The sequence below is a fragment of the Panthera uncia genome, chromosome A2, assembly GCF_023721935.1.
Source record: "Panthera uncia isolate 11264 chromosome A2, Puncia_PCG_1.0, whole genome shotgun sequence".
NCBI classification, from domain to species: Eukaryota; Metazoa; Chordata; class Mammalia; order Carnivora; family Felidae; genus Panthera; species Panthera uncia.
In genome coordinates this window covers 139,881,896-139,896,710 of record NC_064816.1, presented here as the reverse complement: position 1 = coordinate 139,896,710, position 14,815 = coordinate 139,881,896, and the positions used below count along the sequence as shown (strand labels likewise).

The window sequence follows — 14,815 nt, the reverse complement described above, 5'->3', positions numbered from 1 at the left end:
AAACTGAGATGGCCTGCCCTGCGAGCTTAGCCCGGTTCTGCTGAGGCCCACGGGAGAGAGGTGGCCTCTTTCTCTCGCAGAGCCGTTTCAAAGCAGCAGGCACGCAAGGCTGCTCATGACAGCACAGCGTGTGAACGTCACAGACCAGCTCGTGTGTTTGCACCTCCCCTCGCTGTGACCTGTACAAACCGTGTCCTCGCCTGATGCATCTCGCATGTTGTGAGGAGTAAACAGAGTGACCTGTGGCCAGCACTTTGCACGTGGACAGCTTGGAACAAGCCCTTGGGAAGTGCTCACCGTCGTCCCGCCTGTGGCTGCTTGCGCCTGGGACCGTGTTTCCCCCAAGCCTGTTTATCACGGCCATTTGCCTCCAGATGAGGGGGACGTTGCCACATGTTAGCTAGGGCAGTTTACTGTCTAGGCTGTTTTCTAATCTGTAAAATTGGGATAATGATAGCACCTACTTCTCGGAGTTGCTTCAAGGACGGATTACTTGTATGTAGCCTTTTGTTTCCTGCAGATAGTAAGCTGTTGGTAGCCGCTGTTCGTATTGGGCATATTACGTGTGGATATAATGCAGTTGCAAGCTTCACATGTATACGTAAAACACGTACCCGGTCAGGATTGCCAACAAGCATATGCAGACACCTCTCCCTCACACTGCCATCCCCCACAGCCAGGAAACCCATATCGGAGGCGGCCCAGAGTCTCTGTGAGACTTGGCTGGGTCCGGGCCCTGGCTCAGATGTCAGGTCCCTGCATTATTGAGCTCAGGAGCCTTTGTCTCCTCCTCATTCCTGGTCCTCCCTTCTCCAGGCTCCAGCAGCAGAGGAGAGGAGGGAGGGGACATCTGCCCTGGCTCCCGAACCCCATGGAACAGGCAGCCGCTCCTGGCGGCCGAGGGCTCCCTTGTAGCCAAAAGCAGGCCTTAGCTCTGTACCAGCACCTCTTTAGATGCCCTGCGGGCCTGGGCCCACTCCAGGCTGCGCTGCAGCAGGTGAGGGAGGTGGGGCATTGTCTCCAAAGGGCACGGTGGAGGCCTGATGCCATCCTGTCCCCCCAGGTGCAAGAGAGTCGGGCCTGTCCCTCGGGACTGGAGCTGCCCACTGTGCTGCTGGAGATGGAGCGGAGCCGGCGGGCCCAGGAACAGGTAGGGGCTGGCCGAGGGGCATGGCAGAGGGCAGTGCGGGCACCCCTTCATGCTCTGGCAATGCGTCTTTTTGTAGCTCCTGTGGGACTTGGAGCTGCTGACTGGGGCGGGGCTGGGCCTCTTCTGGCCCCCCCGGGCCCAGCTCTGCGGTCTGAGGGACCGGGCCCAGTGTGCATGGAGCCAGCTCAGCAAGCCCCGTGGTAGGATGGGTAGGGGCCCCGAGCAGCCGAACAGCTGGGTGAGCAGGGGCATGGCTGAAGGCAAGGGGGTCAGTGTGACATCAGGGTGATTGTGGTGGGGAGGAAGGTGAATGGGGTGTGGGCTTTGGGCACATATGGACCTGGGTTGGGTCTCTGTTTTGATGCTCCCCGTGGACTGTAAGCCTCTGTTTTCTTAGCTGCAAAATGGGGACGATAGTAGATCTCACTCAGAGGGAGCACCAGTGAACTCATCCATGGAAAGGGTCTAGTGGCACCCAGGACCTGTTAACTACATACAGGCTATTACCATGTTGCAATTAACAACTATCTGCGTCAAATCAACTGCATGGTGACATCTAGAAGCTTTTTTTTTTTTAATTTTTTTTAATGTTTATTTATTTTTGAGAGAGAGAGAGAGAGAGAGACAGAATGTGAGTAGGGGAGAGGCAGAGAGAGAGAGAGAGAGAGAGAGAGACAGATTCTGAAGCAGGCTCTAGGCTCCGAGCTGTCAGCACAGAGACTGACGCGGGACTTGAACTCACAAACTGTGAGATCATGACCTGAGTCGAAGTTGGACACTTAACTGACTGAGCCACCCAGGCACCCCTAGAAGACTTTAGACACGGCTGCAGCATGGGAGGGACGCGAGCCTGGCATGGCTCCTGAGGGCAGAGGCACTGATGCCTAGCCCGGGGTGCACGGACCTTTCCCTTCAGGGATGGTGGCTGGGCTGACCCGTCTAGGAGGGAGGGTGCTATGGTGACTGGGAACTAGGACCGTGCCTCCTAGTCTGATTCCCAGTCACCAGTTGTCCAAGGCACTCTGGGCAAGTTGACGGCCATCTCTGAGAGCCAAGGCATCCTCAGCTGTAGCAAGAGGGGGTGTTCATGGTGACTGCTAAGGAAGTGTCCAGCTGACATTGTTGGTCACGACTGCGGTCTCATCTGAAGGCTCGAGTGGGCAGGAGAGCTCCATTTCCTCACAAGGAGGGGAAGAGGACAGGGTCATACATGGGCTTGGATACCAGGAGGAGGGATCATTGGGGGCCACCTTAAAGGCTGCCTACCACACTGGGGAATGATGCCCTGTGGACTAGGGCACCCTCCAAACTTTCCAGAGTTCCAGGCCATGCCCATTGCCTCAGGCTGGGGACTCCCTGAGCCAGAACCATCAGCTTCCTGAGGGGTGAGTCTTTCTCTTGGGAAATCCTGTTTGTTTCGTGTTGCCACACAAAAGGGCCAAGCACTGGACCCTTTTTCCTATCTCCTTCCACGGCCCTGCCTAGCATCTCTTTCTTGTGCCCAAGGCTCATCCTGGGGCCCCCACAGCCCCTGGAAAGGGTGACCCCGAGTTCCAGCTGCTGGGATCCAGTGGTGGGTGCAGGGGCTGGGAGAGGCTGCCCTGCACTGGGGTGGGGAGACTGGCAGACAGGCTGCCTCCCCTTCCAGAGCCCGTGGGCTGTGAGAGGTGTATCTGAAACAGCCTCTGTACTCCCGCAGGGGGCTGGCGGTAGTCCCATCATCAGCCCTGGATCTGGGTGAAGCTGCGAGTCACAGAGACCCAAGGTGGGCGAGCCCTGCTCTGCCTGCAGAGTCCACACCTGGTACGTGGACACCTTGGCCGGGTGGCCAGACTAGAGCTGGAGGAGGTGGGAAGTCCTCATCCCAAGTGCCAGGATCCCAGTCCCCTCCTCACTCATTCTTTGTCTCATACTTTACATTGGGTGCCAGGAGCACCCAGGGACAACAAGCAGGTTTTATTTTATGTCCTAGTTCCACCTGGTTGGTAGCAGCTGTCCCAGGGACAGGGTCCAGGAGGATTCTGAAGCTAAACTGGGGGGGGGGGGGGGGGGGCAGAACGCGCTGGGAAGGACTGTTCACGGCGGCCTAGGGAGGGGGGACCGGAACAGCAGCTCCTGCCCCTGCATCCTACCCTCGCATCAGACACCCAGAACATACAGAGCACAAGAGAGACTCGGCCCCATTGCTTGGTCCCTGTCACTGAGATCACAGCCTAGCGAGAATGTGACCGTAAACAGGCAGTTCGAATTCTATGGGATGGACGCTGTGAACCCTGGGCCTATTAATTTAAAGGGAACAGACTCTCCAGTTATTTGTTAAATTAGCCTAGTGTAGCCATAAGCCTTTAATTGTTCCGTCGTGCGCGTGAGAGAAGAGCGAAGCACCAATGCTCGTTTTTCTGACTGACGGAAAGTTTTACAGATAGAGGATCTCTTGGGGAAACAGAGATACCAATGACAACACTATAACCAGAGAAATAAACTATCAAGTAAGACAACAAATCAAACTGTGAGGGGACAGGTTTTGGGGGTTATGTTCCCTGTTCATGGCAATGATTTCTACAGGCTTGGGAGCCTGGTCACAGACTCCTTTGCTCAAAAATTCTTCAAAAGACATTTCTTTTCACAGAGAACATGCCCATTTGGTTACTGTTATGCAATGGGGATGTGTGAATATTCATAAAGATGGAATAGACTTGTGAAAGTTCTCCATTTAGGACCTTACGAAATCAAGTTCTTTTAACTACTTTTATGGAGGCAGGATGACTCTCCTTCCTCCACAGCTGCAAGGGAGCAGTGACATTTCATTTCTTTTTTTAGATGTCTTTTGTTAATTATGAAACTTGCAGTTTTTAGGCCAGGCTCCAGCCGAAAATTTCATTTCTTGAGTTTCATTTGATTTCACTGTCAGCAACCAAGAAAGAGCTACAGAGGGTTTTTCTTAATAACAGTCAAATAAGGCGTATACAGTAGGTTTCTTTATGGGCCTACGCGGGCCCACCAGGATGAAGGGGGGTGTTCTTATGAGGGCCTGACAAGCTGGCCAACAGACCCTTCCTGCCCCGAAGCATCCTCTGGTGGTTTTGAGGACAGGGGTGTGCAGATTCTTCTAAGGTGTCCTGCCTCAGCTGGGAGGATGAGGAAGATGTGGTCGGCTGCTGGCAGGCAAATCCGACAAGCAGGCACATGACAGGCAACGTGAAGACTAGTGGACCCATGAAAGGTCATAGCCTTGGAGTCCAAACATCAGTCCTCAGGGCATCCCCTTCTCTCATTGTGCTGGCGACTCCCTAGGCTTCGTGGTTCCAGCTCAGGTGGAATGTCTGTGAGGGGCTGGGGCATGAGCAGAGGGTTCCCGACATTGGTCTTTCTCCCCCAGGCTGCCTACAAGAGCTGAACCCCACCACCAGCTTTGGGGACCCAGGAAGTTCTGAGTTCAAGGTGAAAGAGTCAAAGTGCCCTGGGCAAGGGCCCTCTCGGATTGGGAAGAGCAGGGGTGGGGTCTGCCTGGGAGGAGCCTACTGGGGGGAGGTGGTCCTACCTCCTATAGCCAGGGGGAAGAAGGGACCGCCACTGAAGTACCTTTTACACAACATAAAATAAGTTTAATGAATTCAGGAATCAGGCGAGGGCTGTAATGGAAGTGAGGCCCACTAGGACAGCCACTGAGGTCTCCAGGGTCCCTTGGGGGAAGTGGGCCTGGCACCGGGATTCCCTCACAAGCCTGGGCCCAAATGCTCTTGCTTCCCAGAACCTGGCCCAGAGGGCAGAGAGGAGACAAGCAGGACCCACAACCCGGAGGCCCTGTCAACAGCCATCCGTGAATGTAGGCGGTCGAAAGCTCACTCAGGGAGCCCCAAGGCTCTCGGGCCTGCCCTCCCGGGGCCTGCCAGAACCCCAGGTTCCCCTGGAGGGGCTGGGCTGGAGCCTGGGCCGGGAGAGAGCAGAACTTCAGAAACTGCTGAGGATTGAGATTCCTCAGAGGCAGAGAGAGGGGGACCTTCAGGAGCAGAAAGAAGAGAGCCCCCAGGGTCAGAGAGGGGAAGCCCCCCGGGGGGAGAGCAAAGAAGTTCCTTCCAGACACAGAGAGAAGACACACCAGGGTCAGAGTGCGGAGGCCACTCAGGCTCTGAGGGAGGAGGTCTCGGAGTATCCCAGGTGTGAGGCTCCCCAGAGTGAGAGGAGAGAGTCTCCTCAAGGTCAAAGAGGAAATAGCCCTAAGTGTCAGAGAACGGAGGTTCTCCAGGAGCCACAAGACCCGGAAATGAAGACCCTTCAGACTTCCCCAGGCCCTAACTGGGAGGTGGCTGAGGGAGAGGTGCCTACACAACCCCCGGAGGAAGGGGGCTCCCTGGGAATTTCTAGGGATCTCTGTAGGTCCCTGGGAGAACAGATGCCACAGCAAAGGGGTAGGGAGAGCCCTGGCTCCGGGGAAAGGGCCGCCCAGCGGCGAGAGTCAGCACCGGGCACGGGAGAGCAGAGGGCCGCCGGGGAGCGGGTACCGACTCCCCTTCCACCCCCGAGGCCCCCGACCCGGCCGCCGCTGCTCCCAAGGCCAGGGGCCGAGACGCTAGAGGCCCCAAGCACTGGGAGCTCGGGGCAGCAGGAGCGCCCCCCAGCTCCCCGGGGGCACCCAGGGCTGGTGCCCTACCCGCACGGGCTTCAGGATCGGGAAGAAAGCCCAGGCCCGGCGGAGCAGGTGCCGGGCGCCGGCGGGGAGCCGAGGGGCGACGCGGAGGCCCCCGAGGCCTCGAAGGCCGCGTGGCCCCGGCCCCCGGGCAGGGAGAAGGCGTCGGCGGGCGTGAGCGCGGTGCAGCAGGAGACCGCTCTGCAGCGGCTGCTGGAGCTGCACCGCGCGGCCAGGCGCCGGCGGCGGCAGGATCGCGAGCAGCAGCGGCTCCGGGTGCGTATCCGCACCTGCCGGCCGGCTTGAGGCAGGCGGGGCCCGCCGAGGACCGGCCGGTCGGCCGGCCGCTGACAGCCGTCTCCCCGCCGTCCCCCCCCCCCCCCCCCCCCAGGTCTTGGAATGCCTCCGCATCGCCAGGAACCGCCACTGCCGGGTGCACCCTCTGGGGCCCCCACCCAGCCCAGCTCAGCTCCCGCCACAGGCAAGGCTCCCAGAAGGCGGTGGCGTCACCACTATCAGGGCCAGGGCGGGGGGAACGCGGGGATGGGGGAGGGGAGGGCTGGGTCCGAGCTGGGCGCGCCTCCTGGATGCCTTTGAGTGCACACTTGCACTGACCCCGACAGAGGGCGGGAGGGGGGCGTCAGTCAGGGTGCTGCCCCCTGCTGGCTCCATCAAGCCCGCGGGGTCCAAGGCCGGGGCGCTCAGCGCTCTGCACCGCCCCAGGAGGACGCGGCGGGGCAGCGGCGAGCCCTGCGGCAGCAGCTGCAACAAGTGCATCGGGAGAGGACCCGGCGGCTGCGGGCCCTCGGGGCCAGGTGAGGGGGAGGATGGGGAGGCTTCTGGGGCGATCTTCCTCGAGAGGGAGAGCGAGCGAGATGGTTCTCTTTCTCGGACATCTGGAATAACCGGCCACTCTCTTTCAGGAACACCCAGAACTTCCAGCAGCTACTGTGGCCTCGCACTGAGGACCCTTTGCCAGAAGAGGAGCCCTCGCCCTTCGCAGCCCCATCTAGTCATTGCTGAATCCTCAAAGGGATGATTAAAGAGATGGGGATTAAAGAAAAAGCAAGTGCAGGTTAGAGGGAGTTCCAAGAAAGGCCCCGAACGCTGCCTCGGGGCCTGGGAGGGCCAGAAACACACACAGCAGCTCAGTCCCACTAGAAGGCGTGTTATTTCGTCTTCTCTCCCCTAACTCCACTGCCCGGCCAAGGTCAGAGAGCCAGGTCCCGGGGGTCAAGCAGTGCGAAGGCCCCATTCTTTCGGAAGAATGATTCGATGCGGCACATCTTACAGGAGACCAGTTCTTGTTTCACCGGGGGGCCTGGGAAAAAATGTCAGAGGCCAGGAATGATGGGTCCTGGGAAAGGGAACTTGGCCAGAGCATGGGAGCCCTGCCTTCCTAGCCCTAGGAATCTGCCTGTATTGTATCCACTTTGAATCCTTTGTGAAGGAATAAAAAGTGCTTCTGAGGAATGGGAGCTGTGGGCAAACTAAGGAGCTGGCTGGGTGCCCAGATCAGCAGCGAGGGCAGAACCAGTCAGCCATGTGCCATTATTTCCCCCACCTCAGGGTCCTCTGCAGAGTGGGTGGTGGGACACCCAGCACTGCTTATCGTAGGGACAGAGCTAAACGTCTCTGGGAGAGACAGGGCTTCCTTCTACCTCCTGTTCCCCTGGGACTTGCTTCCTGCTTTTGTTGGAAAACTCTTTCCTCTCCCTTTAGCACCCTGGGGAAAGCGGGGGGAATTTTTCAGGCAAAATGTCAACTGTGTTTATCCCAACCGTCTACCTGTGGATGGCATTCAAGCCTGTGGAGAAAAACCCATGACTGCGTAGTCTCACTTGAAATTCATGACTACAAATAGCAAAGGGACGGACGTGGCGTCACCCAGCAATCCCGCAACACTCCCTGGTGTAGTCCCTTTCCCATGCCATAACTTCATCTCCCACTACACTGCTGTCTCCCCACTCTCTTCCCTGATGAGGACCACTGACCCAGCCTCCCAGAAAAAGCGGACTCAGTCCAGATGGATAGCCTTCCCACCAAAACCGCCTCCCCTACCCTTCTCTGTGCCCCTGGCCTCTCCTGTCAGATTCCAGCACCTGGAGATCCCTGGATGAGCTTGTCCCACCTCAGGCTTTAAATAGCACCTATATTCTGCTGCCCCCCAATGTGCACCTTCAGCTCTGACCTCACTCCGGAGGGGGGACTTCCGTACACAGCCACTGCACTGGCACCTCCAGCCTGGCCGGGGCTCATCTGTCTTCACACCCCCTCCAGCCCTGCTCCTCTGTCTTCCCTGTCCAGCTGCTTGAGCCAAACACCTGCGCTTCGCCGTGGCTTTCTGTCTCCTTCTGTCATTCAATCCATCAGTAGGCTTCAGGGATTTTTCCTCCAAAACATAGCCTGAATCTACCTCAGCTCTACTGCTAATCACCCTAGCCCAAGCCATTATCCTCCCTGCCAGGATAACTCAAAATAGATGCAGACCTCATCTGCCAGAGCGGATTCTTTCTCTGAAAAAGCCATTACTTACAGAACAGTTAGTATCCTATCAGTACCATTCACCTGCTTAAAACTCTCCACGGCTTCCTCCCCCACTTGGGTTCCTCCGTTGTGTCACTTAGCTTCCAGCCCTTAGGTTGGTCCTCCGAGAGGCCTTTCCTGACATCCCATCTAAAACGTCTCATGCCGCCTGCCCCTCTCCCCCATCACTCCCTAGTCTCGTCATGGAACCTGTCCTTCTCAGATGTTTCCTTTGTCTTATGTTTACGGCCTGGACCCCCCGCGAGAATGGACACCCCCATCCATGTGTCTTGTGTGCCTAGGGCCGACAGCATGGCCTGGCTCATGGCAGGAGCTCCGTGTTTGTGAAGTGAATAATCTCTGGGAGGTTGGGGCTCACCCAGCTGCCAGCCGTATATGAAGTTGGTGGTGATGGGGAAGAGGTAGCGCATCTCTGGCACGTCCAGTTTTCGGGTGTTGAGGTAGCGGTAGCGCCCCTGGAAGTCGTGGGAGATGCCTTCGTACAGCAGGGCCCGGGTGGCAGGCAGTACCGGATACATTTCGGACTGAATGGGCGTCTCCAGGGGAGGGCCGGGGGTCGTGGAAGGCACCGCTTTGGGGGCAGGTGGGGGTGAGGGAGGGGCTTTGGGGTGCAGGGTGGGCAGCGCGAGGGGTAGGCGGGCTGCAGCCTTAGCCTTCTGCTTGGCCTTCACCGTCGACCCGTACTTGCGGTGCCATTCACAGCGAAACATCTTCTCCCTCAGATATTCCTCCTTCCAGAAGTTCTGCCGCAGCGTATCCATGTTGAGTTGCCGTGACATGGTAGCAAGGGCAGGAGAGGTAGCAGGGTGGCTGCAGCTGAGGGGTGAACACAGGAGGCAGAGTCCTTCGGACAGCAGGTGGCTGCCACGGAGAGTCACCCGGCAACCAGGCCTCACCTCACATAGGGCCAGGGTTCTATTTGCCATGCCCTTAGCAGACCTCACGTGCCTTGATCCACAGGCAGCCTCAGGCCAGGGCCCGCCAGAGAAAGGCCTCGATCTCCAAACCTCTTGCGGGATCCGGGCTCAGTCTCGTATCACAGGCCTTTAGGTTTCCTGTGTTTCTGCTTCCAGCCCCTTGGGGTCAGGTCCCCTCCCAGCCCAAGAGACTGAAGTGGGGGAGCCAGAGGCCTGGACACAAGCCTCCTCCCGCTCCTCCCCACCAGAGCTGGTCACTTGATTCAGAGGACCCATCCCTGAGTTATGACCTCCTGGGACAATCTTCCTGGTGCAACTCTTCTATGCCTATATCTTTGGCAGAAGCTTTTCCAGCCCTGCCAGTCGAATCTCCCCAAGAGCCTCATCCCACGCGTGTCCTTTCTAGCACCCAGCCTCAGTTTGGAGAGAAACAATAATGTTACTTTAATTTAACATCAACAATGACACCGTGTAACAGCACAGGGAAGAGGTGGTGGAGAGAAGACACTCAGGCGTCCTGCTCCCTAACCAGCCTTGACTTTAATGGCAGAGCCCCAGCAACCTGGAAGCCCCTCACCTAGCCTCTTAATGGAGTGGGCAGGGGCACGGGAATTGGAAATCAGAGGCTCAAAACTCACAGAAGGACTGAGGGCAAGCCTGGGGAGGAGCTGCCTGGCTGTAGGGAGGGCCCTAGCGCAGGTCTTCGGCTGTGAACATGCCCCGGGCCCGGCGCAGGATGGAGTCCTTGGCGGCATCATAGGGGTGCTCCTTGGACGGGATCTCCAGGACGGCTGGGATGGAGCGCTGGTGGGCGTCGAGCGCGTGCCGCACCATCTCTGCGATGTACTGGTTGATGAGGATAATGCCGATGTCATCCCGGTTTAGAAACTGCCTGTTGGGAGAAATGAGAAGGGAGCCCACTCCGAGGTGGTGAGGCCGGGCGGCGGAGGCAAACGTGCTTGACCCAGCGAGTGCAGAGGCCAAGGGCAAAGGTTGCTAGACTGAACTCTCTCCATTCTAACCAGAACCAACTTCACTCAAAATCTAGGGGCCCTGGCTGTCAGGGGTAACTTCCACCTCCCCTGCTTGGAAGGCTCCCAAGTGAGCTGGTGCTGAAGATTAGGGCACAGGCTGATGTGACCTGTACGCTGCGTTTGTGTGAAAAAGAGAGAGGATAAGAATATGTATGTCTGTCCCTAGTATGTACATTTAAAAAAGCAGGAAGATAAGGAATGAAGCGCTTCCAGGGGCGGAGAAGGGAGGTAAAGAAGTGGAAATAGATGGGGGTAGGAGTGAGACTTCTCAATATGTATACCTTTGAAATATTAATTTGCAAACCACACGAATACCTTAACTTTTCAAAGGAAAACAATTTCTTTAAAGGGGCTGATGAGACCACTAAAGGCCTTAAGGTCTATGCTGAAGTTTGGCATGAGCTAAGAATACAACATAGGAAGAGGAAAATCATCCTTTCCCCACAGAGAGGACCTAGCACTGGGATCTTCCTTTCTTGTAATCACCCAGGCATTAATATATTAAAAACTACTGGGGCGCCTGGATAGCTTAGTCAGTTAAGCAACCGATTCTCGGTTTCAGTTCAGGTCATGATCTCACAGTTTGTGGGATGGAGCCCTGTGTTGTGCTCTGTGCTGACACTGCAGTGCCTGCTTGGGATTCTTGCTCTCTCTCTCTCTGTCTCCCTCCCTCCCTCCCCTGCTCACACACTGGCATGAGCTCCCTCTCTCTCAAAACAAATAAACGTCAAAAAAATATATATCTATAAATAAACTATTTTTGCTGAGCACTTGCTCTGTGCCAGGCACGAGGGCCAGTTAGACTTGATGATTGATCTCTGGGTCCCTTTGGATGGAAACATGGAATGGTCTTGGAGTAAAATCTGTCCTTCTCCTATGACAACTTGGGTCACTTTACCAGAATGCTTAGAGATCAGGCCAGTTCAGGGCCTATCATCCCCAGGCAGCAGGATCCAGTCTCAGCCAGCAGCTCAAGGCTGGACTGTTTAGGGGAAAACAGGGGAGAGTGGTTTGTTCCTAAGACTTGGCAACAGGGGCCTTAGAGAAGGGGTGAGAAAGCACAGGGGGCTGGCATCCTCGTTTCAAGTCACCAGGACACCTCCTGAGTTAAGGGACATGCCCACATCCACACTATGAAGCTATCACTCTTGACCCAGAGCAGGAAATGAGGACTTCAAATGCAAGGTCTTTTTGCTAAATTCACTTATTCTGGTGGCTTTTTAAAAAGATTCTTTAAAAAAAGTTTTTTTTAATTTTATTTTTGACAGGGAGGGAGGGAGGGGGGGAGAGAGAGAGAGAGAGAGAGAGAGAGAGAGAGAACAAACAAGTCGGGGAAGGGCAGAGAGCGAAGGAAACACAAAATCTGAAGCAGGCTCCAGACTCTGAACTGTCAGCACAGAGCTCCATGTGGGGCTCGAACACACAAACCGGGAGATCATAACCTGAGCCGAAGTCGGACGCTCAATTGACTAAGCCACCCAGGCACAAACCCCTCCTTTTTAAAAAAAATTTCATTTGTTTTTGAGAGAGAGAGAGAGACAGAGTGCAAGTCGGGGAGGGGAAAAGATTCTTATATTCTCTGTACTGATCATGCCATACGCACATGAAGTTTTTCTTCTTTTGATTAAAAAAAAAAAAAAAAAGGCAAGGTCTTAGCACAAAGTAGGATACAGTCCTAATATTCTGCAGGCTATGCTCAGGACAATGGGAAATTCCAAGACTGAAGAGTGTGGACCTGGCTTAAGAGAGTTTGGCCTAGGGTTCAAATCTCCACTCCCTCTCTTCCAAATGGTGTGACTTTGGAATGTGCCTTAACCTCTCTGAGCTTTAGTTTTCCCACTTGTACGTGGGAATAATAACCCCTACCTTACAGGATGATTGTGAGCCTCTGAAGGGCATGAAAATACAAGAAAGCCCGACCCCACTGCCTAGGTGTTCGCCCAGTGTGTGGTTCCTTTAGGGGTCAACTCCCAAAAGAGCTGAGGCAGGTCCCAGGGGCCGGTTGGGCCGAGGGGCGGCGCCTGTCACGAGCTCTGTTCCCCTTCTTTCCTGACACACAGTCATATGAGGGATGAGCTCGTGGACCTGACATAACCCGGGTCCCCCGGAGTGCAGAAAGAGAACTTGGGGCACAGAGGCCTCCCCCGGAAGGGCGGCCGGACCGACTTCCTTGACCCTCGAGGGCAGGGTCTGGAAGCCCCTCTCAGGCCCCTACTGCCGGGGCTCCGAGCTGCCCCCACCTATTCCCCTCGCTCCGACCCGAAGCAGAGGGACCCATTCAGGCCTCACGGGCTACCGTACCGGAAAGTGTCTTCGATCTCATTGATGGTTGTATCCTTCTCCACCACCAGGAAATTAGGGTGGCGGTTCTTGTTAAGCTCCCCTATGCCGCCCAAGAGGAAGCCAGTAACTGTGTCCTCGTCTCCGATCACCGCAATTAGCTTCCCCCTACCCGCCATTCTCGCAGACAGATAGAGCTCAGTAGAGACGGCCTGAAGTCCCCGAAGCCCCACCCCCGCAGTGCGCCGCCTTTTCAATCGCACCTCCACCCTTTAGACCTGCGCAGTTCACCACTCCGCCTCCGGGACATGCGTATTAATAGAAACACGGCCTCAATCTGAATACGCCTGCGCCGTAAAGAGAGGCCCTAACCTGGGGACTACGAGTCCCAGAAGGACGTGCGGCACCACGGACTCACGCAGGCGCGTTCCATCGCTCGTTCAGTAAACCTGTTGAACCTAGCGCTGTTAGACCCTGAGACCTCAGAAGAAAAGACGTAGTTTCTGTTCTCGAGGGTAAGGTCCGAGCCTGAACCGTGTACGTAAGTCTTTAACTATGGCACACAGTTAACGACCAGTACATATTTGTTTAGTAGATAAAAGATTGAACAAGTTAATGGTGACACTGACTAGGGAGGTGGGGTTTCAAGTGAACAGGCAGTTACAAAGCTGTTTGTTAATGCTAAAATATGAGAAGTACATGGAAGCATCCACTGAAGGCATAACTAACCCACAGAGGGGTAGGGGAAGGGTGCTCAAAGAAGGTCGCCAGAAGGATGCACGGGATAGAAATAAGGACAAGAGAGTGTTCTAGGTAAGAGGAACAGCATATGCAAAGGCTTAGTGACTAGAGAGCACGAGTGCCCTCAAGAAGAGTTAAAGAATCTGGAAGTTATCCTGAGGACAAATTATCCTGAAGCCACTGGAAAATGGTGTCCTGAGGCAGGTGTTCTAGAGCTAGTGCTGTCCCGGTGCTGTGTGCAGAGGCAAGACTGCAGGAGGATACCACTGTGGTTAGAGATAATGGTGGCCAGAACTCAGGCTGTGATAATGGGAATGTGGAGATGGAGTCAAGAGATATTTATTTAGAGACAGAATGGGCAAAACTGGTTTTCAGATTGGATGTGTTTGGGGAGTGAGAGACCCAGGTGACCCCTGGCTTTCTGGCCATTGCAACCGGGTGGATGGCAGTAACATTCCTGAGAGAGTGAGCTCTGTGAAATACAGACTGAAAGAGAAAGGTCCAGCTTTCCTCCTCCATTTTAACAAACAGGCATCCTGGTGTTCAGCATGTGGTTTGTGAGTTTACAGTGCTTGAAACCTCCAGATGGTCTCATCTAGTGGTTATTTGTATGATTGGCTTTGGGATTTGGGCACACCTGGTTTGAATCTTGGCCCCACTATTTAGAGGCATGATTTTTGGGTTTATCAGCAAAATTTTCAAGGCCTTGAGTTCTTCAGATAATAGTATGCCCACCTGATAGGGCTGTTGGGATTAAGTGAGATAGAGCCCTTAAATGTTCAGCACCCAGGGCCATATCGTGGTTGGGGAAGAGCAGCTGGATGTCTGTAGACACACAGGTGGAAGGCAGCTGATGCTCAGGAGGCCAGCAGGCCATCTGGGAAAGTGCTCACATCTGGAGTTAGTGGGGAGGGAGGGCAGAGAATGAGGAAGGGTGGGTGTAGAACCACCCGATTTAGTGCCTGGCACAGAACTGGCCCACAATGGTCACAGATGGCAGGATACTTAAGAGAATGGATCCTGCCTTTAGTGGTTATAACAGGTGAAGTGAGGAGCTGGGTACATTTATCATTCAATCAGCGTTTATCACATGTGGCCCTGAAGAGGCTGAGGACGCAAGATAAAGTATGATTTCTGTTCTCAAGGAGCTCCCTGCAGGATGGAGGGGAGGGTGAAAAAAATATCACGGGGAGGAGGTCAGACATACAATAAAGAGAGGCCCTGGTGCGGCACCTGGGTGGCTCAGCCAGTTAAGTGTCTCACTCAAGTCATGGTCTAGCGGTTCGTGGGTTACAGCCCCATGTCAGGCTCTGCACTGGTGGGGCGGAGCCTGCTTAGGATTCTCTCTCTCTCTCTCTCTCTCTCCCTCTCTCCCTCTCTCCCTCTCTCCCTCTCTCTCTCCCTCCCTCCCTCTCTCTCTCCCTCCCTCCCTCTCTCTCTCCCTCCCTCCCTCTCTCTCTCCCTCCCTCCCTCTCTCTCTCCCTCCCTCCCTCTCTCTCTCCCTCCCTCCCTCTCTCTC

At 55.5% G+C, this 14,815-nt stretch overlaps 3 protein-coding genes and 1 long non-coding RNA gene across 16 annotated transcripts in view; 2 read left to right on the top strand and 2 right to left on the bottom strand.

The window, feature by feature from the left end:
- Window positions 1-871: 871 nt before the first annotated feature.
- LOC125930468 (collagen alpha-1(I) chain-like) lies at window positions 872-6,825 on the top strand. Its single transcript, XM_049642297.1, has 9 exons — window positions 872-997; window positions 1,064-1,150; window positions 1,227-1,388; window positions 2,468-2,535; window positions 2,850-2,953; window positions 4,530-4,591; window positions 4,902-6,053; window positions 6,169-6,592; window positions 6,701-6,825. Exons 1-9 carry the CDS (start codon window positions 872-874, stop codon window positions 6,814-6,816), a joined length of 2,301 nt encoding a protein of 766 aa, XP_049498254.1. The 3' UTR covers window positions 6,817-6,825.
- Window positions 6,826-6,925: 100 nt separating this feature from the next.
- Window positions 6,926-9,575, bottom strand: ATP6V1FNB (ATP6V1F neighbor). Its single transcript, XM_049641810.1, has 2 exons — window positions 8,683-9,575; window positions 6,926-7,098 (listed from the first exon to the last, which is right to left on the bottom strand). Exons 1-2 carry the CDS (start codon window positions 9,248-9,250, stop codon window positions 6,989-6,991), a joined length of 678 nt encoding a protein of 225 aa, XP_049497767.1. The 5' UTR covers window positions 9,251-9,575; the 3' UTR covers window positions 6,926-6,988.
- Window positions 9,576-9,660: 85 nt separating this feature from the next.
- ATP6V1F (ATPase H+ transporting V1 subunit F) lies at window positions 9,661-12,838 on the bottom strand. Its single transcript, XM_049641811.1, has 2 exons — window positions 12,577-12,838; window positions 9,661-10,133 (listed from the first exon to the last, which is right to left on the bottom strand). The coding sequence occupies exons 1-2, from the start codon at window positions 12,732-12,734 to the stop codon at window positions 9,932-9,934; spliced, it is 360 nt and encodes a 119-aa protein (XP_049497768.1). The 5' UTR covers window positions 12,735-12,838; the 3' UTR covers window positions 9,661-9,931.
- Window positions 12,839-12,949: 111 nt separating this feature from the next.
- The window catches only part of LOC125930133 (uncharacterized), a 15,181-nt gene continuing 13,315 nt past the window's right edge, over window positions 12,950-14,815 (top strand). For 12 of the 13 annotated variants that reach the window (XR_007460075.1, XR_007460072.1, XR_007460074.1 and 9 more), the window contains exon 1: window positions 12,950-13,070. This is a non-coding gene — a long non-coding RNA (uncharacterized LOC125930133). Of the gene's footprint in view, window positions 13,093-14,815 lie in introns of all 13 variants that reach the window. The other variant, XR_007460070.1, reaches the window with a different exon arrangement.